This window comes from Acomys russatus, chromosome 6, assembly GCF_903995435.1.
Source record: "Acomys russatus chromosome 6, mAcoRus1.1, whole genome shotgun sequence".
Lineage (NCBI taxonomy): Eukaryota > Metazoa > Chordata > Mammalia > Rodentia > Muridae > Acomys > Acomys russatus.
The window spans coordinates 32391545-32412757 of NC_067142.1; the positions used below are offsets into that span (position 1 = coordinate 32391545).

The window sequence follows — 21213 nt, forward strand, 5'->3', positions numbered from 1 at the left end:
GTGGTAGAGTGCTTGCCCAGCATGCACGGGCCATAGCTGTGATCTTGGCAGAAAGGGAGTGGTGGGGAGAAAAGCGCGCGCGCATCGCGTGCACACACACACACACACACACACACGCGCGCGCGCGCGCGCACACTGAGCATATTCATTGCTCCCAAAAGTTCCCTTATGGCTCTCATGGCTTATGGTACTCCTTCCCTTTCCTTCCCTGAGAAGCGCCCATCTGTTTTTCCTCATGGGCGCTCAATTTGCATCTCCAGAAATTTCCTCTAAATGCAGTGAATGATACATTACGTATTCATACTCCTTTTGTCTGGCAGGTTTTCTTCAACAGAGTTAATTTGAGGCTCAGCCACGATTTTACATTTGTCAATAATCCATTCATTTTCAAAGCCAAGTAGCACTCCATTACACATATGCAGACGGATCACTCTTTGATTTGTTTAAGACAGGCTCTTATACAGCTCGGGCTGGACTTGAGCTTTTTTTTTTTTTGGCCTTGAGCTTTTTGTGTAGCTAAGGGTGACCTTGAACTTTCCCTGATCTTCTCACTTCCACCTCCTGACTGCTGCGATCTCAGATGTGTATCACCACACCTGGCTTTCTGTGTCCCTGGGGTCAAACCCAGGGCTCTGTATAGCGCTGTACTATCTGAGCCCCAGTCCCCACCCAGACATTTCACCTTTTCAAAGAATCACCTGTTGATAGATGGTTGGGTCATTTCTAGTTTGAGGATATTATCAGTAAAGGGTCTACGTTTACTATTTGAGGCTTATTGTTTGTTTTCTTATTTGTAGTGCTGGGCACTAAACTTAGAGCCTGTGCATGCTGGGCAAGCATTCTACTGATGAGTAACAACCCTTGTATTTAACATCTGTGTACAAGTCTGTGTGGCTGTGTGTGGTTGAGTCATAAGCAGACGTGCATTTGCCTTTGTTGGAAGCTGCCTACCTTCCAAGATGGTTATGCCTTTTAACATTCCCACTAGCTGTGTGTGACTGTACGGCAGCTGGCCTGGGTTTTGCTAAGTTTTGGGTCTTTTCTTTCTTTTTTTTCTTTTCTTTCTTTCTTTCTTGTCTTGTTTTTTCAAGACAAGGTTTCTATGTGCAGCCCTGGCTGTCTTGGAACTTACTCTATAGACCAGACTGGCCTCGAACTCACAGAGATCCACCTGCCTCTGCCTCTTGAGTGCTGGGGTTAAAGGCGTGCGCCACCATGCCCAGCAGCAGCAAATGTTCTTAACCACTGAGCTATCTCTCCAGCCCCATATTGTTACCTTTTGTTTCGAAACATCTCCCATGTCACCCAGGCTGGCTACGAATTCCTGGTTTCTGGTTCTACCTCCTGAATGCTTGGATTATAGAATGTGCCGCCATACTGGCCTAATTTATTTTCTGTACGGCATTGGGGATCAAACCCAGGGCCTTGCCCCTCCGAGATAAAGGATCTGCCACTAAGCCTTGTCGTTAAAACTCCTCCCCTTCTAATTAAATTAAAATATTTAACTTTATTGTTATTGTGTGCACATACACTATGTGAGTGTGGGTGGTTGTGTTATGCCACAGTGTGTGCTTGGAAATCAGCGAACAGCTTTCAGGACCTGGCTCTGTCTTTGCACGGTGAGTTCAGTAGACAGCTTTCAGAACCTGGCTCTGTCTTTGCACGGTGAGTTCTGGTGATCGAACCCAGGTCCTCAGGCTTGTGCAGCACGCACTTTTACTACTAAACCATCTCGTTGCCCCAACTACCCTTGATTTTTGAAAATCACTTAAGCCAGTGGTTCTTAACATGTGGCTCATGAACCCTTTGGGAAGTCAAACAACCCTTTTTAAAAAAATATTTTATTTAACTTTAATTTATGTGCGTTGGTGTGAGGGTGTCAGATCTTGGACTTAAAGACAGTTGTGAGCTGCCATGTGGGTGCTGGGAATTGAACCTGGGTCCTTTGGAAGAGCAGGCAGTGCTCTTAACCACTGAGCCATCTCTCCAGCCCCCAAACAACCCTTTTAGAGCGGTTGCCTAAGACCATTGGAAAACACGATTTACATTATGATTCATAATAGTAACAAAATTAGAGTTATAAAGCGACAACGAAAATAACTTTATGGTTGGGGATCAACCCAACAAGAGGAACTGTATTACAGAGTTTCAGCCTTAGGAAGGCTGAGAACCACTGCTTTAGACAGTGCTGGGGGTGGAAGCCAGGGCCTCATGCGTGCTGCACAGACCCTCTACCATTGACTCCCACTGCTAGACAACTGTCACCTGATGAAAAGTACCTCTTTTGAGTGACTCCTGAAAGTTGTCCTCTGACCTCCACATGTGTCCGTGGCATTCATGTCCTCCCGATAGTAAAAAAAATACATAGATAATTGTTAAAAGTAAATAAATTGAGTACCACTTTTCTTTCCTTGAAGCACATGTGATGGAAGTAAGAATAGCAATTAGGACCAGAGATGGAGACTAGATGCAATGGTGGCTGGATAGATGTAATAAAGTCCTTGGGTCTCTTTTTTTCCCTCTATCTTTCAGTTTCTTTACTTGTCTTGTGGGCACCCAGGAAATGGGCAGTGGCTCAGAGTATGTCACCTTATCGTCACAATATCAGCTTATTGATACGTCTTGCTTTGTAACTAAGTCACAGTTTTACCCGTTGCCTGCAGGTCCCAAGACAACATGTACGAGCCCTCCAGGCCTGACGCTGGCAGGAAGTAGAAGGCTTCGCTGCCTCCCGTGCCCTCATCCTCAGCATGTCTTCCACTCAGGGCAACGGGGAACACTGGAAGTCCCTGGAGTCTGTGGGCATCAGCCGCAAAGAGCTGGCTATGGCCGAAGCCCTGCAGATGGAATATGATGCTCTTTCCCGGCTCCGACATCATAGGGAGGAGAGCAGGGCCAAGCAGAACACAGAACCCTCTCTCATCAGCTGGGACGAGCCAGCCTTGGACTTCTACAGCAAGCCGGCAGGCAGGCGGACCGACCTTAAGCTCTTGCGCGGTCTTTCTGGTTCTGACCCCACCCTGAATTACAACTCCATCTCCCCACAGGAAGAGCTCCCCAAGTCTACCTCCCAGGATCCCCAGCCTGGCCCAGATCCCTGGCCCAAGGGCTCCCTGTCTGGAGACTATCTCTATATTTTTGATGGCTCAGATGGGAGGTGCTCTTTGTCTCCAGGATCAGGTGACACAGATGGCTCTTGCAAGAAACTGTCCCCACCTCCTCTGCCTCCTCGGGTCTCTATCTGGGATGCCCCTCCCTTGCCTCCTAGAAAGGGGTCCCCCTCACCCTCCAAGATCTCTCAGCCTAATGACATCAACAGTTTGTCTTTGGTGGGACAGCCATCTGACAAACTGCTAAGGCCCCAGGACCCAGAAGAGGAAGAGCTGCCAGATGGCGGTGGACAGCGATGCCCTCTTGGGTCTGTGGACTATGACGGCATCAATGATGCGATTACAAGGCTCAACTTGAAGTCAACTTACGATTCGGAGATATTGTCTGATGCTACCAGGGGCTGGAAGGAGGGCAGGGGGCCCCTGGACTTCAACAAGGACACCTCTGGAAAACCCGTGGCCCGGAGCAAGACGATGCCCCCTCAGGTGCCCCCCCGAACCTATGCTTCTGGGTATGCCGACCGGAAGAATGCGACACCTGGCAAGAACCGCCGCATCTCTGCTGCTCCGGTGAGGACCTTCCCGTGTATTCATTAAGAACAGAAACTGCTGTCTCTTTGCCATTCCAGAGTCAGACCTACCAAGCATTCACTTGCCTCTTCGGTCCTCTCTTCTTCTTCTTCTACCCTGGGGGCCCTTGGGTGCTTGGGGTTGGGTTGGGGAGGGAGCCACGATAGGCTTTATGGGTTGAGTTTTGTGTGTGTGTGTGTGTGTGTGTGTGTGTGTGTGTGTGTGTGTGTGTGCATGTGTTTTGTTTTGTTGTTTTTGTTTTTTCGAGACAGGGTAACTATTTTTTGCTTTTTTTTTTTTTTTTTTTAAATTGAGACAGGGTTTCTCTGTGTAGCCTTGACTGTCCTGGTCTTGGCTTTGTAAACCAGGCTGGCCTGGAACTCACAGCAATCCACCTGCCTCTGCCTCCCAAGTGCTGGGATGAAAGGCGTGCGCCACCACCTCCCAGCTATGATAGGCTTTATTACGGGAGGCGGGGCCAGGAACATCAGGAAAGGTCTGGCTCCTTTTCTAGGTTAAGGATCAGTGTCTTGGCTAAAAGGGCTCTTCTGGGGGCAGGTGTTTGGGAATCCTGACAGTGTTGTGTTTGGGGTGGAAGCCGAGAACACTCACTTCAGAGACAGAAGCTTAAAAATGCAAGCTTTATCCTCTATCCTCTGTGCGCGTGGGCAGGGAGACGGCCAGTTCGGGATCTGAACCTCCCTCCTAAAGGGAGATTATACAACATTTTTAAAGGATGGGAACAGGAGCTGAGTGAGGTGTTGTATTGGCCAATCGTGTTTTGACAGAAGGAGTTAAGTAAGGAAGTAGACCTGGGTGACTGGGCCTTTCCAGGTCACCTGGTTTCGGGACCCTCAACTCAGCTTTTTGCAGCCACGTCCTCTCTTAGACTTTTGCCCGAATTTAGAACAGTAGGGGAACAAAGGAGTGGGCAAGCTTTAGTCAAGACGGGCAGCACATTACAACCTGTGTGCCTTAGTTGGGATAATGGACAATGGCGACCTCTCTCTTTCCATCCTTTACTGATGAACAGAAAAACATGAAAATGCCTAAAGGAGCAGACTAGGAATTGGGTTCTGGGGCTTGGGAACATGAACTCAGTGTTGACTCTGCCAGCAAGATGGAACTTGTTCTTGAGATGGCTGGACCCAGGATACCGTCTCCTAAGAATAGGTACTTACCTCATGGTGTAAGGACTGAGTTAGGAGCCACCAGACTGAGAATTGACTCTGGGTGGATGGTGATGTGGGACTTGAGCTACTCCTGACTCCTGAGGCTCTGCCCTGCCAGCTGCTGTGCAGGCCGTTTAGTGCTCACAGAATAAATACCCAATCCCACCCCTCTCTCCACAACACCCCATCTCATGCTCCAAAGCCACGCAGCAAGAAACGGCAGAGCGCCAGGCGTGGTGGGGCACGCCTTTAATTCCAGTACTTGGGAGACAGAGGCAGGCGGATCTCTGTAAGTTCGATGCCAGCCTGGTCTACAAAGGGAATCCAGGACAGCTAAGGCTACATAGAAAAACTCTGTCTCAAACCTTCCCCGCCCCCTCAAAAAAAAAAAAAAAAAAAAAAAAAAAAAAAAAAAAAGGCAAAGCTGGTATTAGACCCTGGTCCTGTTCCAGAGTCTCCCCCTTCCTGTCCTCTCTCTTCCTCTCACTTTCCCGTCCTCACTGTAACATAACATTTACCGTAGCCATATAAAAATATATAGTTCAGTGGCAGTAAGTGCACTCATACTGTAAGGGGCGATTTCTTTTAGCTGTCTTTCCTCAGTGAAAATATTTAGAAAAAGCCTGACAGTATGATAATAATGATTGGGCTTATGTTATTTATTATATACATTATATTATATACTCACTACAAGTTATAGTATATACATTATTTTATATACACGATAAAGTGCAAAGTCTCTACATGTCATCCCAGGTGGCTTTCACAGAAGCCTTGACATGTCTTTGGCCCATGGGGTGTCAGGAGTGTCTCCAAAGGTGGGACCTGAAGGCTACCTGGTTTTATATTTACCCTTGACTTCTGGATACCCTGCTTCCCAGGAGCCAAGCAGCTGCTCGACAGCTGTGGGCTTCTGTAGCAACTTGTGGCGTCTCGTTCCAGATCTCTTTCCTCCTTACCATTGTCCTCATGCTCCGGGGCTTTCCAGCCTCATGTCCAGCCTTGGGGAGCAATTCCAGCTCTACGTAGCTGCGCTGTCCTTCCTTCCTCTGCTTCTGCAGAGACAGCCCCTCAGAGCCTTATGGGGGTGAGCTGCAGCTCCAGAGAGCAGGCTTTTTAAAGGCTCAACTCAGAGGTGGGGCTGCTTCTGCTATTTATAGGGATGGGGAGAGTTCCTCATACAGAGCTGGGCCTGCTCACAGAATCAGGCAGCCTGGGGTAGGTGGTCACCTTTGTCTTCCCTCCCCTATCTCGGGTGTCACCGGAGTACTGAAAGGAAGCCCGATCTGGCCCCTGGCAGTGTCTCCTTGAAGAACCAAGGGCAAAGCCAAAGCCCTTGCCAGTTCTGGGGTGTGGGAAGCAATGCGGCAGTGGTCCTCCCCACCTCAGCTTGGGGCAGGGGCTCAGCCTGCTGGGAGGAGAGACCCCTTGAGCTCTGCGCCTATACCCCCACCCCGCCTTCACCGGGCTTCCAGCCGGAAGAATCCTTCCTATCCAGGGCCCACTGAGCCATCTCTGGAAAGGGCTGGTTCCAAATACCAGCCTGGTACCCCCGCTGCCAGCCTCTGCCTGGCAGACTCCCCTGACCAGCATCGGACGATGCCACCAGGGCCTGCCAGCCGGGCAAACGTAAGTGGCTTTTGTTTTCTTACAGTGCCAGGGAATGGTACAGAAAGGGCATGAAATGGCCTTCAGTGGCCATTCTGTTCTCTCCCTCTCCCTCTCCCTCAGCCTCTCTTGACTCTTCTTTCTCTCTCTGACTCTCTGTCATAGGTTAATTGCTGACAGTGGTACTATTGTTTAGACTGGGACACAGGCATACGCTTGGCAAAGCCAGGACCTCACATGCCAACTACCCCCACTGCTGCCTTCCCCTTCATGTACTGCCACCCCCACTCCACACACACCCAGGGGAGCAAGACTGACCAGAGGGAGGGACACTCGAGGACTCACTCAGAACATTTAGTGAGGAGCTTGGTTGCTGCCTTCCGCCTTGAGGGTCAGGGAGAGCGGGAGGACAGTTCAAGGGGTGATGGGAGGCAAACCACAGCATCAGACACCCCCCATTCCTCCCCCAGAGCAGCTGTTAGAACCTGCTGCCTTTACCAGATGCAGCTTGGGACTCCATGGAGCCAAAGCCTCATTCCTGGGTGGTTGCCCCAGGGCAGGCCTGTGAGGCCTAGCAGGGCTAGCTACCTCCTTATTCGTTCTTCCCTGGGGCTCATTTGACAGTTTCCTGGGTGTGTGTTTGAGAGCAGCCCTGGGATGAGGGGCCATTTGGGGCCTTGTCTGAGGATCCCAGCACCCACATGCATGTTCCTGGAGAGGAACTGAGGCTGACCCCGGCAGGCTGCCCGTGGTCCTAGCTACTTAGAACCAACAAGCTTCTGAGGAGCCTAAAGAAGGGACCAGGCCAGGCTCTCTCTAGCCCAGATCTCTGCTTTGTGTTCCTCCTAAGAAGGCATGCGTGTCTGAGTCATACCCACCATTGAAGCATCATTTCTGGGGCTTTGAAGGTTGAGACTCTTGTCCAAGGCCAGGCCTTCCTGGGGACCATTTGGGCTGACCACTTGTGTGGCCTAGCTCAGCTCACCCATGTCTCTAGGAGCCTTCCCTGTAGTATTTTGCTCACCCTCGGCACTGCGTTACACTGATTGGCCATGATGGCCTGGTCAGACACGTCCTCCTCAGAAAGCAGGTTTGGCCACTCTTGTCCAATGCCCTGCCCCGGCTTCCTTTCTCAGCCCCAGGCTTCAAATCCTTTTTCAGTTTGGTCTTTGGCAGATAATGTGTTTCTGGATTTCATATATATATATATATATATATAATTTTTTATGTTATGTTGAAAGTCCTCACACAGGCTGTGGGTTTACATCTGGGCGGCCCTCCAGAAAGGGATGCCAGAGGGGGAAAAAAACACTGAATCAGCTGCTCTTCTCTTAAAGATGGGCTCCCGGTCCCACACCATCGCCAATGGCCACGAGCTGTTTGAAGTCTCAGAGGAGAGAGATGAGGAAGTTGCTGCGTTTTGCCACATGTTGGATATGTAAGAGCTGAAGGATGGGATGTGGGGGGAGGGGAGGGGGAGGAGTGTAGAAGGGGGCCAGGAGGGTTTTGGGTCTCCAGAGGTGGCAATCTATTCCTTTAGGAAGGAGGAAGAGCTATATTAAATAAACTTCCACAAAGCAGGACACCTCCCTCCTGCAGGTTTTTAGGAAATCGTAGTTCGCCAGGTGCCATGGTACACGAATTTAATCCCAGCACTCTGGAGGCAGAGGCAGGTGGGTCTCTGTGAGTTTCGGGCCAGCCAGGTCTACAAAGCAAGTTCCAGGCCAACCAAGGCCACATAGTGAGACTCTGACTCAAAAACCAAAACAAAACAAGAACCGGGCATGGTGGCACACGCCTTCAATCCCAGCACTCGGGAGGCAGAGGCAGGTGGATCACTGTGAGTTCAAGACCAGCCTGCTCTACAAAGTGAGTCCAGGACAGCCAAGGCTACACAGAGAAACCCTGTCTTGAAAAACCAAAGAAGTAAAAAGAAAGAGTACAGGTTCCTAGGGCTGCCCTCCCCCCCCCCCCCCCCCATTGCCCCAGCCTGGCCCACAGATCATGGGGCTCAGCTGAGTAGAGACAGAAAAGCCTTTGGGCCTTAGGGTGGGAGGGGGTGGGAGGGGCCCTGCTGAGCCTTTGAAGACAGGGCTAGAGTCCTTCCTCCTGTTTTCCTGTACAGCCTTCGGATGGGCTCTGATATCCAGGACTATTCCCTAACTGGATATGTCTGGAGCACCGTCACTCCGAGCCCAGAACACCTTGGGGATGAGGTCAACCTGAAGGTGACAGTGTTATGTGACAGTCTTCCGGAGCCACTCACTTTCACTTGCAACTGTAAGTTAGTTGGGGGTTATGTGAGTATCCTTAGGGGTGAGGCAGGGAGGACTGGGTTTTGGCTTGTGGAGTCCCTTGGCTTTGATTCTCACCTCGCTCTGCAGCCTGAATGAGAGGCAGATGGATGCGTCTTCTGGGGGGGCTTTCTATGTACACAGTAACTTCCTGCAGCCCCAGGCTGTGTGTTTGCCCACTTTATCTGACTATTGGTGGTACTAAGACGACTTGGCTAGTGATAAAGGGTCAAGGTTGGGAGGGTCTGTCCCACTTACCCGATGTCACCGCCCTGGCCTTGCTCTTTACAGGTTCCTCCACTGTGGACCTGGTCATCTACCAGACCCTCTGTTACACCCATGACGAGCTGAGGGAAGTGGATGTGGGCGACTTTGTGCTTAAGCCCTGCGGGCTGGAGGAATTCCTGCAGAAGTGAGTGGATGGAGTGAGGGCCCTGTGGGACAGAGGTGAAACGTGCCTCCTGGCTGGGAGGATGAGAGAGAACAGCACTAGGCTTGGCATTTGCTGCTTTTCCCTAACCCTGGAGTCGGGACTCCTGCTTTCTGGATACATTCCCGGCCACGTCGCACATATTCCCCAGCTGGGTTGGCTGGATCCGGAGCCAAATCTGCTGTGGAGAGAGAGCTTGGAGCCGGGATTAAGCAAAGATGAGGTCGCATCTATGTGCAGGCGTCTCCTTGCTTCTCCGTGTGCAGAGGCGGATTAGAGGGCAGTGGCAGGTTGCTCCTCTCAGTCCAGAGGACATGCAAGCGCTGGGCAGAAATGCCCTTAGAGAGCCAAAGGGAGAAGTGGCGGCAGTGGCTCTTGCTGCTTTCCCCCTGCCAACAGGCCTTTGTTTCCACTGGCCTGTGTAGCTGCTTTACCTCCTCCTAGGCTGGCTTCCAGCTCAGTGCCCTCTACAGAAGGCAGCCTCCCTGGAAAGTGTGATGTGGGACCAGCTGAGAGAAGTCCCCTCCACTCCTCTGGACTGTGGAAAGCTGGGGTGGAGTAGGCAGGGCTCCCACCCTCAGGAGTAGGATCGTGTGGCAGCCAGCATCAGGAGATCTTCTGTCCTCCACCCAAGCTTCTGTGTGGCTGCAGCCCACCATCTGGGGCCCCCTTGATAGAAACAGACCTTGGGAGCAGGGAAAGGCAAGGCCTGTGTCTCCCCTCCCAGCAGTTTCTGTGAAGTGCCACTTTTGCTCATTTTCCCTCCAGCAAATGCAGATGAAAGAATAGATTTGCTCTGTGCCTAGAGCACAGGTTTGACAGTCAGAACTTAGGGTTCATTCCCTCCTCCCACACGTCCCACCCCTCCCCCCGCCGAGACAGGGTTTCTTTATGTAGCCTTGGCTGTCCTGGACTTTTTTGTAGACCAGGCTGACCTTGAATTCACAGAGATCTGCCTGCCTCTGCCTCCTCAAGTGCACCACCATGCCCGGCTTAAAGGTTCATTTCTTATTTTTCTTTTTTTCGAGACAGGGTTTCTCTGTGTAGCCTTGGCTGTCCTAGACTCGTTTTGTAGACCAGGCTGGCCTTGAACTCACAGCAATCCACCCGCCTCTGCCTCCCAAGTGCTGGGATTAAAGGCGTGTGCCACCACTTACGGCTCAAGCCCTGGAGTCTTAGAGGTAGTAGGAGATGTGAAATGCAATGTTTCCGGTGACATGACACCAGACAGTAGTCCTTGGGCCATGCTCCCCTCACCCAGACCCCAACTTGTGCCTAAAGCCCTTTCACAAACAAGCTGAAGTCACTAGAGCCATGACTTGCCCCCACCCACCCTGTACAAAAGCATAACACTGGCTTCTAGGTGGAAAAGGCCCTCTGGGGTTTCCAGAACATGGCTAGTTCCCAAGGAAGCCCTCAGGATTGTTTCCCTCCCAGAGCTGGAGGGGCCGATACTGAAGGCAGTGTTGCTCCAGGATGCAGGCGACTCTGCGATAAGAGCCTTGAGAAGCTCCTAGGGGAGAGCGGGTTTCCTGTCCCCTCCCCCTTTCTACCACTGTACTCCTCTTCCTTCCTCACAGACCCTCCCGCAGGCCTGCCCGGCAGTCTAGTCTCCCCACCTCCGTAGCTCAGTTTTATTTTCAGCTTAGCAGGTCAGAGCTCATATTGCAGGTCTGGGGCCCCTTAGGGTGTAGAGAGCCTCTACGTCTAGGCTGGTCTTGTTTGGCCTGAGGCCCTGTATTTCCAGAAGTTTCTGCACCCCTCTTTTCTTTTTGCTCCCCTCCGTTCCCTTCCATTCTAGTCCAGATTCTCGCCGTTCTGGCAGCTTCTGCTACTAAGATGCTAGGGCCTGGCCCAGCTTGCAGCACTGGCCCAGAATGGCGCTTGTTGGGACTTTTCATGTGGGTTTCCTTTCAGATTGAGGTGTGATGTGGGGAGAGTGGAAGAGGTTGGGTGGCAGGAGGACTCAGCAGGCTGCCTCCTATGAACTGAGGGTCTCCTGTGTGGGTGCCAAGCTGTGAGAGCTACGTATACCTTTTTAGAAAGTGTGAAACTCACAGGGGATCCACAATAAGGCAGGACCGTGGAGGGAGGAGCGACGTGGTACCAGCGTCAGCATCACTCAGCCCACTCTTCTCTTGGTTATTAAAGCCAAGAGAATAGCATTTAAACAGATAGATGCCCCTTAAGACGTCCCTCTGTACCCCAACTCTTTACAGCAGTTCCCATCTTAGGAACGAGCCATCATTTGTGTAGCCCAAGGGTGACATGTTGTGGGCGGCTTTAATTCAGGAAAGACCCCAACGCTTTACTGTGACGTTTTCCAGGAGTAAAGGATAAGGCCCTACAATGTAGGAGGCCTTTCCCCTACCAGTCTCTCCCTCGGTCTTCCCACCCTTCCTCCCCGGTTGTCCCTCCCCAAGCTAAAGTACACATCTCTCCTTCCACTGAGTTCCTAAGGCGCTAATGGTCTTATCTCCCTACCCTGCCAGTAAGCATGCCCTGGGCAGCCATGAGTATATCCAATATTGCTGCAAGTTTGACATCAACATCCGACTACAGCTGATGGAGCAGAAGGCCATACGCAGTGACCTGGCCCGGACGGTACGTGTTGGAAATGGCTGACAGTTGTAGATACTGGGGCAGATAGAGTGAGTGGTGGGTAAGAGGGAACATGTTATGGGAGTGGGCTGGTTATCCTAGGCTGACAAGAGGGGTCACTCTGCCTGATGAGGGTCTTGTTCATTCATTCAGGTAAATGATGACCAGAGCCCTTCTACCTTGAACTACCTCATCCATCTCCAAGACAGGCCAGTCAAGCAGACCATCAGCAGGTGAGAGTGGGCCACCTCCTTGGTGTAGTCCGAGCTAGAACTTTTGGCGGGGAATAGCATAGATATGCTTGCCTGGCTTCCGGCTAGGGTGACAAATTCTCATAAATGTCTAGAACTTTGGCCCAAGAAACTTGTAAAGGGTCGGGCATGGTGGCACACACCTGTAATCCCAGCACTCTGGGAGGTAGAGGCAGGTGGATCTCTGTGCGTTTGAGGCCAGCCTGGTCTACAAAGTGAGTCCAGGACAGTCAAGGCTACACAGAGAAACCCTGTCTTGAAAAACAAAACAAAAAGAACTTTTTGTAAAGATGACCCTACCCCAGGGCATACGTCCTGTCCTCTCTCTATGCCTGCCAGCGGGGCTCAATCTTCCTAATGTTGCGACCCCTTAATACAGCTCCTCATGTTGTGGTGAACCCCCCTCCTCAGCCATAAAATTATTTCATTGCCACTTCATAACTGTGACTTTGCTATCGTTATGAATCATAAGGTAAATTTCTGACATGTGTCCCCTGTGGGAGGTCGCGACCCACAGGTTGAGAACTGCTGATCGAGTGCTTTTTCTGTCCCTTTCTAGGTGAGAGGTAGCAGAGTAAAAGGGGCTCCTTTTTCATCCTCATGGGGCATGGAGAGAGTGGGGAACCCCTTCACACCAGGGTCCCTGAACATGGGAGAGGAAAGGGAAGTCATGGGTCTCCCTGGGCAGTGAACCCTTTGTGATCTCTCGTGTGATTTTTCTCACCCCATATCCCCAGGCAGGCCTTGAGTCTTCTGTTTGACACTTACCACAATGAGGTGGACGCCTTCCTGCTGGCTGACGTGAGTACACATCCTGGGACTGACCAGGGAAGAGCTACTGGAAGCTCCTTTCTCCTCAGGCTTCCTGCTATTGGATGACAGTCTGTCAGCGACAATTCTTTTTATTCCTCTAGCTCTGGACAAGCAAAACACCTCCTGGCTGTGGGGCAGCTGGCCAGAGTGTAAAAAGGTGTCTGTCCCTCTGTGAAAGTAAACAGGTGGGCCAGGCGTGGTGGCACACGCCTTTAATCCCAGCACTCGGGAGGCAGAGGCAGGCGGATAGCTGTGAGTTTGAGGCCAGCCTGGTCTACAAAGTGAGTCCAGGATGGCCAAGGCTACACAGAGAAACCCTGTCTCAAAAAACCAAAAAAAAAAAAAAAAAAAAGTAAACAGGTGGACTCTGATCACTGTTCCTGGAATAGAGCATCTCCAAGATAAAGGTGTGGCCCCAGACTTTTTTTTTTTTTTTTGGTGAAAAGTGCACAGGAACACTGTCTTAAGAGGTTCTGTTGAGCCTGTGTCACAGATGTCATACCCTCAGGAGAGTGGCAAGTCCCAAGGCTAGATCCTTTTCTTCTTCGATCTCTACGGAACTGCCAGCCTTGGAACCATTGGCCAAATATCTTGAAGCTAAAGCAAAGTTCTTTGGAAGTGGACTTCAAAAATGAAATCCCTTAGCAGGCATGGTGGCACACGCCTTTAATCCCAGCACTCTGAGTTCAAGGTCTACTCAGTGAGATCCAAGCCAGCCAGAACCATATAGTAAGACCCTATCTCAAAAAACAAACAAACAAACAACCCTGTGTCCTCAGTCCAGTTTCCCGTCATGGATTCTTTCCTCTGGGGCAATATGTCTTTGCCTCACTACTTGAACCCATCCTCTCCTGTAGTAGCCTCTACAATAACATGGCTGTTGATGAGGCTTCTTAGACTGTTTTGCAGTGTTTTGTGCTTAGTTTGGGGGTTGGGCAGAGGCAAGGTGCATAGCGGAAGACTTGTTTTAGCCTCAGGGAATGTCCGTCTAACGCTGTGAGACGCAAGAGGATGACTGGGTGTGGGGAGGGGGAGGCTTTATGAAGGAGTAGGTTTCCTGGTCCCTAATCTGAACTGACACAAAGTGGTCACGGTCAAACACAGGAGGAGATGAGAAAACTCCAGGAGCCAAAGTGTAGGGGGGTGGTGGAAGAGTGCAGCCCTGTCTATGGACATGAAGGATTATTGGCTTGGGCATTCTGTGGTGAACTACGAGAAGTCAGAGCAAGTGGGGCCTCAGTGTCTTTCTCTCGCCTCCTTACTGTTTCCTGCCAATTGATTTCTTAACACTGTAGGCCTCTGGCGGAGACCTGTGTGTGCTTGTATAGCAGAGACTAACTGTCACTGCAGACTGGGAATAAAAGGTTTAGGGCTGTGGCTAACAGACAGGGTGTGTGTGTGGGGGGGGGGAGGGACATGGATGTGGTCCACTCAAAGCAAGAGATTGTTTGCTGAGGCTTTAAGACTGGGTTAGCGGGGAGGCATAGAGCTGAGTGACTTGCCTCACTGTCCGGCCTCCCACAGGGGGATTTCCCGCTGAAGGCTGACAGGGTGGTCCAGTCTGTCAAGGCCATCTGCAACGCTCTGGCTGCTGTGGAGACTCCTGAGATCACCAGTGCTCTCAACCAGCTGCCTCCCTGCCCCTCGCGCATGCAGCCGAAAATCCAGAAGGTATGAGGTGTCAGCATGGGGAAGAGACAGGGAGTTCTCTGGTACAGGGGCCACTGCTAGCCAAATACCTTGGTGTCCACTTCCTGAAACGGCTCTCCTAGCCACTGGAATTAGGGAAGAAGAGGCAGTTGATCTCTGTGAGGCCATCCTGGTCTACACAGTGAGTTCTACGACAGCCTGGGTTACATAGTGAGACCCTCTCTCAGAACAAATAAAATAAATTTTTAAAAAGTGGTTCTCCACTCCCATCAGACCCAAGAGCTCCTGGGAAATAGATGCCAAGCCTGCCCCTCTCCTTAAGCATATGGATGGGCTAGCTAGCTTTAGTGTTATGGGCATAACCTAATGAGGCAAGGCCAGAAAGGCTTTATTTAGTCACCAAGGCCTTGCCTGACAGTTTGGTTATCCAAGGGGAGGGGGGGTCCCCAGATTCGGTGACTGCACAGTGGAGCTGTGTGCCATAAAGAGCACACAGCAGAGAGCTAGCACTACAGATCCTGTATTCCCAGCCTTGGGACCTGAGTGTGGGGCTCTTCCCTTAGGGTGAGCATGGTTTTTTTTTCATCCGCTTCCTCCTTCCACCCTGTGGCTCCAGTACAGATCTTTGCTCCCTCCCTCTCCCTAGAGCATCTCTGCTCCTCACATTTCAGCCCTGCCCTGCCCAGAAGAGCACAGCTGCTGTGAGAAGCCCTTCCAACTGGTGATAAAAATGGGCCTGGGCTCTGTCTGACTCTGTCTTTCTTTCCCCTCCAGGATCCCAGCGTGTTGGCTGTGAGGGAAAACCGAGGTAAGGGCAGTGCACTTCCCTCTTTGTCCTGAGGAGGCTGGAAAGTGCCAACTGCTGGCTCAGCCCACATCCTTCCTCCTCCTTGGCCCCGTGTGCGTTTGTGTGTGTGTGTGTTTCCTTAGGAGGTGTGGACACAGCTGGAGCCCACATTTATTTCCACAGATCTTTTTCTCATTATTCTCCTTGATCAGCCCGTATGGAGAGAGTGGTGAGGTGGGGTAGGGACGTCGGCAAGGATGAGTTTATTCTTCAATCCAGATGGAAAAGCTCACCCTGCTAGGTTGTGATTCTACTCTTGGCAGCCACGACCCCTTACACTTCCAACTTAGACTAGGACTTGGGAGATGGGAAGAAGGAGTTTTTCCCCCCTAGGATTCTTCTTTTACAATCTTGAAGCAGATCCTCATCCTAAAAAACAGTGTCATGAGTTTTCTTTCTTTCCTTTTTTTTTTTTTTCAAAAATTTTTTCTTCTTTTAATTTAATTTAGTGTGTGTGTGAACACACAGAGACCTGCCTGCCTCTGCCTCCCGAGTGCTGGGATTACAGGGATGCGCCACCATGCCCAGCTAGCTGGGCATCTCTTGATCAACAGCTCAGTGCATGCCCCTGTATCTTTCCCATTTCTCTACATATGGGTAAGCTTTGTGGTAGCTATTAGAGATTGGCTCACATTTGGGTATCGCTGACCCACACTACTGTCATGGCAACAAAATGGCCCATGCTGAGTCCTACTGAGTATCCTTTCTGACCTCCTCCCTTCACAGAGAAGGTGGTGGAAGCCTTGACAGCAGCCATCTTGGACTTGGTGGAGCTGTACTGCAACACATTCAACGCAGACTTCCAGACCGCAGTGCCTGGGAGCCGGAAGCATGATTTGGTTCAGGAGGCGTGCCATTTCTCTGGGGCCCTGGCCTTCACTGTCTATGCCACTCACCGCATTCCCATCATCTGGGCTACCAGGTGAGTCAGAGCTCTGGGAAGACAGATGAGCCCCACTTCCGGGTGGCTTTTTCCCTTCTGCATGTGACCTTACTGTCCTCCATCTTAGGCTGTGTGGCATTGTGTGGCATTCTGGTGGGATAGAGCGAAAGAGGTGAGCCTAGTGCCAGAAGGGAGCTTAAGCTATATCCATCTCAGAGAGAGAAAGTCCCCTAGGAGAAGCACCTGCCAGTCGTGTCCCCCCCCACCCCCCAGGCCCTGGCTGCCTCGGCATCTCTGCCCCTTCCAGATCCAAAGCTAGCTGAGGGAGACAAGCGACAGATGGCCAGTTCCCAGATAGAGTGTGGCCCATGCCAATGGCTGCACTCTCCTGCAGAGGCACAATGAGGATGGGGAGGGGTTTTGTCTGGGGTTCCCTTGCAGGGGTGGGTGGAGGAGGACGTTCATTTGGTAGTCCTCAGCTCTTCCTCTGGGTCCCCAGAGTCCCGAGGCCTGGGGGAATAGGCATTTGGCCCCATCCCACCCTGGCCAGCCCCTCCCCCTCTTCTTCCTTCTCCTTCTTTCTTTGTTTCTCACTTAATGTATTCCTCTGGGCGATTGGCGTAGAACAAAGGAGGCAGCCTGGGAAACAGGGGCCTCCTCTGACCTCTTCTGTCAGGCACCTGTCATGAGCCACAGGGACCCCCATGTGTTGGCATTCATGGCAGCATATGTCGTTTTCCTGCTCCACCCTCTTTGCCTGCATATATATGTACGTATATACATATATACACAGACACGCATACATACATATCTGTGTTATGTGTATATATATGTACGTGTACACACACACACACACACACACACACACACACACACACACACACCAGTGTGTGCCTGTATGCTGCACTTGATGGGCCAGAACTGACTATAAAAGTGAAGACTGGAAGACCATTCCCATGAAATGACAAAAGCACTCCTATACTTGGCATAGGCCTAAAACTCTGGCATCCAGGTCAAGTTGCTGTTCCTAAGCACATGTTGTTAGCATACCTGCCTCCATCTGCCTAGCAACCTATGATGTCATCACCTGTCTGCCACTAGGTGGGCCAGCTGCCCAGGATATAAAAAAGGTAAACCCACCTCATCTCCCTCTCCTGCTTCTCTCTTCCTCTGTCTGTCTGTCTGTCTCTCTCTCTGTCTCTCTGTCTGTCTGTCTGTCTGTCTATCTCTCTCTCTCTCTCTTTCAGCTCCTTCCCTTCTCTCCCATGTTCCTATAATAAACTTCTCCATATTATATCTGGTGTCTGACACCTCAGTTTTAATCATTACATTGGTGCTGAAACCCAGGAAATATTAAATATGAAAAATAAGATATGATATGGAGAAGTTTATTATAGGAGAGTAGGGAAGGGAGAGGGACACCCCATGGGGAGAGAGAGTCAGAGAAAGAGAGAGAGAATGAGAGACAGCAGAGAGATCAAGAGAGAGGAAGAGAAGCCGGGCGTGGTGGTGCATGCCTGTAATCCCAGCACTCGGGAGGCAGAGGCAGGTGGATCATTGTGACTTTGAGGTCAGCCTGGTCTATAAAGTGAGTCCAGGACAGCCAAGGCTACACAGAGAAACCCTGTCTTGAAAAAAAAAGAAAGAAAGAGAGGAAGAGAAAAAGAAAGAAGAAGAGAGAGAGCAAGAGAAAGAGACAAGGTGGATTTGTCCTTTTTATATTCTTGGCAGCTGGCCTACTTAGTGACAGGTAGGTGATGACATCATAGGTTGCTAGGCAGACTGGGGGCAGTATGCTAACACACTTCCTTAGGCCCGGCTTGGCTATCTTCACCCTGACCCCATGTTACACTCTCCAGAGGTCAAGAGAATCTACCAGAGGAAATGGAGGCTGGCATCTGGGTGGCTGAGATTGGTTTTGAGGGTGTACTGACCTGCTCCTGGTTTTTTGTAGCTATGAAGAGTTCTACCTCTCCTGCTCCCTCAGCCATGGCGGCAAGGAACTGTGCAGCCCTCTGCAGACCCGACGGGCTCACTTCTCCAAGTACCTGTTTCACCTCATCATCTGGGACCAGCAGTAAGTCCTCACTCACCAAGCTCCAGGACAGCCTCAGGATACCTGCTCACTTCAGGAGTATCCTGGAACAGGGGTCAGGCCTGGAACAGAGCGCAAGGCTGGGTCAAATCAGATTCCATGACGGTCCTTATCCAGACAGGCTGGTCAGCTGCTTGAGTCTTCTTTCCTGACTCTTAAATGGGGACAATTATAATTTCTACCTTTCAAGTTGTTAGGAACATCCAATCAGATGTACCCTCAAAGGCTCCTTATAATTTATAATGGGTCATATAAATATGACTGGCCAAGTTTAAAAAGACCTATTGCTCCGCTCCTGCCTCTCTTAAAGAATTTAACTGGAGGCAGAAAACAAGGCCACTCTTCTGTAAAATTGATCCATGAAGGGTTAGTTTTATTTTTACAGACAGACAGACAGACAGACAGACAGACAGACACACACACACACACACACACACACACACACACACACACACACACACTTTTCAAGAATAAATAGCCACTGGGAGTGATATTGCGTGCCTGTAATCCCAGCACTCAGGAGACAGAGGCAGGTGGATTCCTGTAAGTTCGAAGCCATCCTGGTCTACAGAGTGATTCCAGGACAGACAGGGCTACACAGAGAAACCCTGTCTTGGGGGAAAAATAGCCAATGGTTGCATGGGTTGGGGAACAAATTCCTATAATCTCAGCACTCAAAAAACAGGGTATCGAGGCCAGCCTGGTCTACAAAGAGAGTCCAAGAAAGCGAAGGTACACAGAGAAACCCCGTCTTGAAAAAAACAAAACAGTCGACTGTTAACAAATTCAAGGCTAGCCTGGTCTGCAATGTGAGTTCTAGGCAAACCTGAGCTATAGAGAGAGACCCCAAGCTGGGTGGTGGTGACACAAGTCTTTAGTCCCAGCACTGAGGATGGCAGAGGCAGGTGGATCGCTGTGAATTCCAGACCAGCCTGGTCTACAAAGCGAGTCCTGGACAGCCAGGGCTACACAGAGAAACCCTGTCTCCAGACAAACAAACAAAAAGAATTTAACTAGACTGCAAGTTTTCTATATCCTCCCTTCCTCTTAGCATTCCCTTAGGGTAGGCAGCGGGGCTAAGGTGTAGCTCAAATAGAGGGCTTGACTAGCGTATACAAGGCCCTGGCTTTTGGCCCTAGAATCTCAGTACTTGGGGAGGCAGAGGCAAGAGGATGGTTGTAGTTTTGAGGTCAACCTGGGCTACACAGTAAGTTTAGGCCAACCAGGAGATCCCAGCTCAATACATACACAAAACAGAACAGGACAGAGGAAGCATGGCTTGCCCACCATGGATGGAGCAGGGAGGGTTGTGTAGAGGACTAGGGTCCTGTCCTCTCTCTAGCCTGTCTGAGCCTCAGCTTCTCAGACTGAGACCTGAGAACACCTGTTCCATCTGGAGGCGGGCGTGGCACTGAGCCAGGCAGGTTATAAATATGATAGCCACCAACACGAGATGGCATCACATGCCATTTACTAATAATTTGATTTCAGGAAGGAAAGCTTCAGCCAAACAAAAGAGGAAAGAAGTGAGGGGGGAGGGGACCTTGAGGGTGGCATTGCAGGTGTTTGCCCCCCAATGCTTTGCCTGCCCCGGTACCTTAATTTACCCTTCCCTTCCGACAGTCAGAAAGCTCCTTTGCTAGCTGCCCCCCCCACCCCGCCCACCCCGTCTTACCCTTCCCTTCCGACAGTCAGAAAGCTCCTTTGCTAGCTGCCCCCCCCCCCACCCCTCCCACCCCCGCCCAGGCTTCACTTCCGCAGGCTACCTGCCAGGTCTGTGTCTTCATTTGCAAAGTAGCAAATGCAACTCACGTGTGTGGGATGCAGGTTATAGAGACAGAAGAGCGTCCCCGGGGAGGTCCAGGATACTCAACCAGGCAGTCGGAGGCTCTGGGTGGACTATTTTGTAGATGGGCAAGAGGGAAGGAAGCCCCTGTTCTTCACACTTAGGTCATTTGTAGAGCTGTAACGGTGCATGACTGCCGCTAACAAACACTTAGCAGGGTAGGAGAAACTCCCAGGAGACATTGCGTTGAGAAGTGCCCGAGAAGCAGAGCGTGGTGTTCAGGTCTGCAATACCAGCATTCAGGAAGTTGAGGCAGAACCTCCGTGAGTGTGTGGCCTGTTTCAGTGGGACCCTAGGCTCAGTGTCACACCGCCCAAGTAAAGAGCATTGGAATTTGAATATAGCATAGAGATGTCCCATCCTCACTAACTCTGCTGCTTAGGAAAGGGGTGCTGAGGACCAGCTCCCTGACAGAATTTGAGGTAGGAACACGGCCCACCCTCCCACACGGTGTCCTTCTATGCTAGGTGTGAGACCCCTCCCTTGATCCATCCGGGCCAGGCCTCTAAGGCCTAGAGCTGCATATAGGGCACTGCCTCAGCTCTACCCTCCCTAATGTCCACGTGCGGCTCTTAACGAAGGCCAAGCCATGTGGGAGAAAGCACCACTTGTGGAGTTCAGAGTCAGCCATGAGGCAGCCACCCTCAGTAGATGCTGACAGCCTGGAATGGAGGTGACTCTAGGAGTGCTGTGCAAGGTTTTGAAGAGTCGTGAGGACACTAAGAAACGAGCTCGCTCGGCGGTAGAGTGTCTGCCTAGGTTCACCAATAGCACAAACATGAAACAAACAGATAAATAGACAAGCACCTGGACAGCTGAGCATGATGGGTCACACTTGTAATCCAGCACTTAAGAGGCTGAGGCAGGAGGATTGCTATGAGTTCAAGATCAGCCTAAGCTAAATAATAAGACGAGATGAGGGGGTCGGGGGGAGCAAACCTGGCCCAACATCTAGTTTGGTAAATGCTGTCTCCTTCACTGTCCTCATCTTAACACCTCAGCTCTGGCCTTCTCAGTTCCTGTTTCTCTGTTCCGGGTGGGTG

The 21213-nt window shown here is 51.0% G+C and overlaps 1 protein-coding gene across 1 annotated transcript in view; it reads left to right on the forward strand.

The window, feature by feature from the left end:
* The first annotated feature begins 2717 nt into the window (after nt 1–2717).
* Nucleotides 2718–21213, forward strand: part of Pik3c2b (phosphatidylinositol-4-phosphate 3-kinase catalytic subunit type 2 beta) — a 44521-nt gene continuing 26025 nt past the window's right edge. The window contains exons 1-11 of the mRNA XM_051147406.1: nt 2718–3680; nt 7798–7898; nt 8586–8740; nt 9046–9166; nt 11677–11788; nt 11939–12018; nt 12774–12837; nt 14374–14520; nt 15274–15307; nt 16073–16268; nt 18184–18306. Of these exons, the coding sequence (XP_051003363.1) occupies nt 2751–3680; nt 7798–7898; nt 8586–8740; nt 9046–9166; nt 11677–11788; nt 11939–12018; nt 12774–12837; nt 14374–14520; nt 15274–15307; nt 16073–16268; nt 18184–18306 (2063 nt within the window). The 5' untranslated portion in view covers nt 2718–2750. The remainder of the gene's footprint in view (nt 3681–7797; nt 7899–8585; nt 8741–9045; nt 9167–11676; nt 11789–11938; nt 12019–12773; nt 12838–14373; nt 14521–15273; nt 15308–16072; nt 16269–18183; nt 18307–21213) is intronic.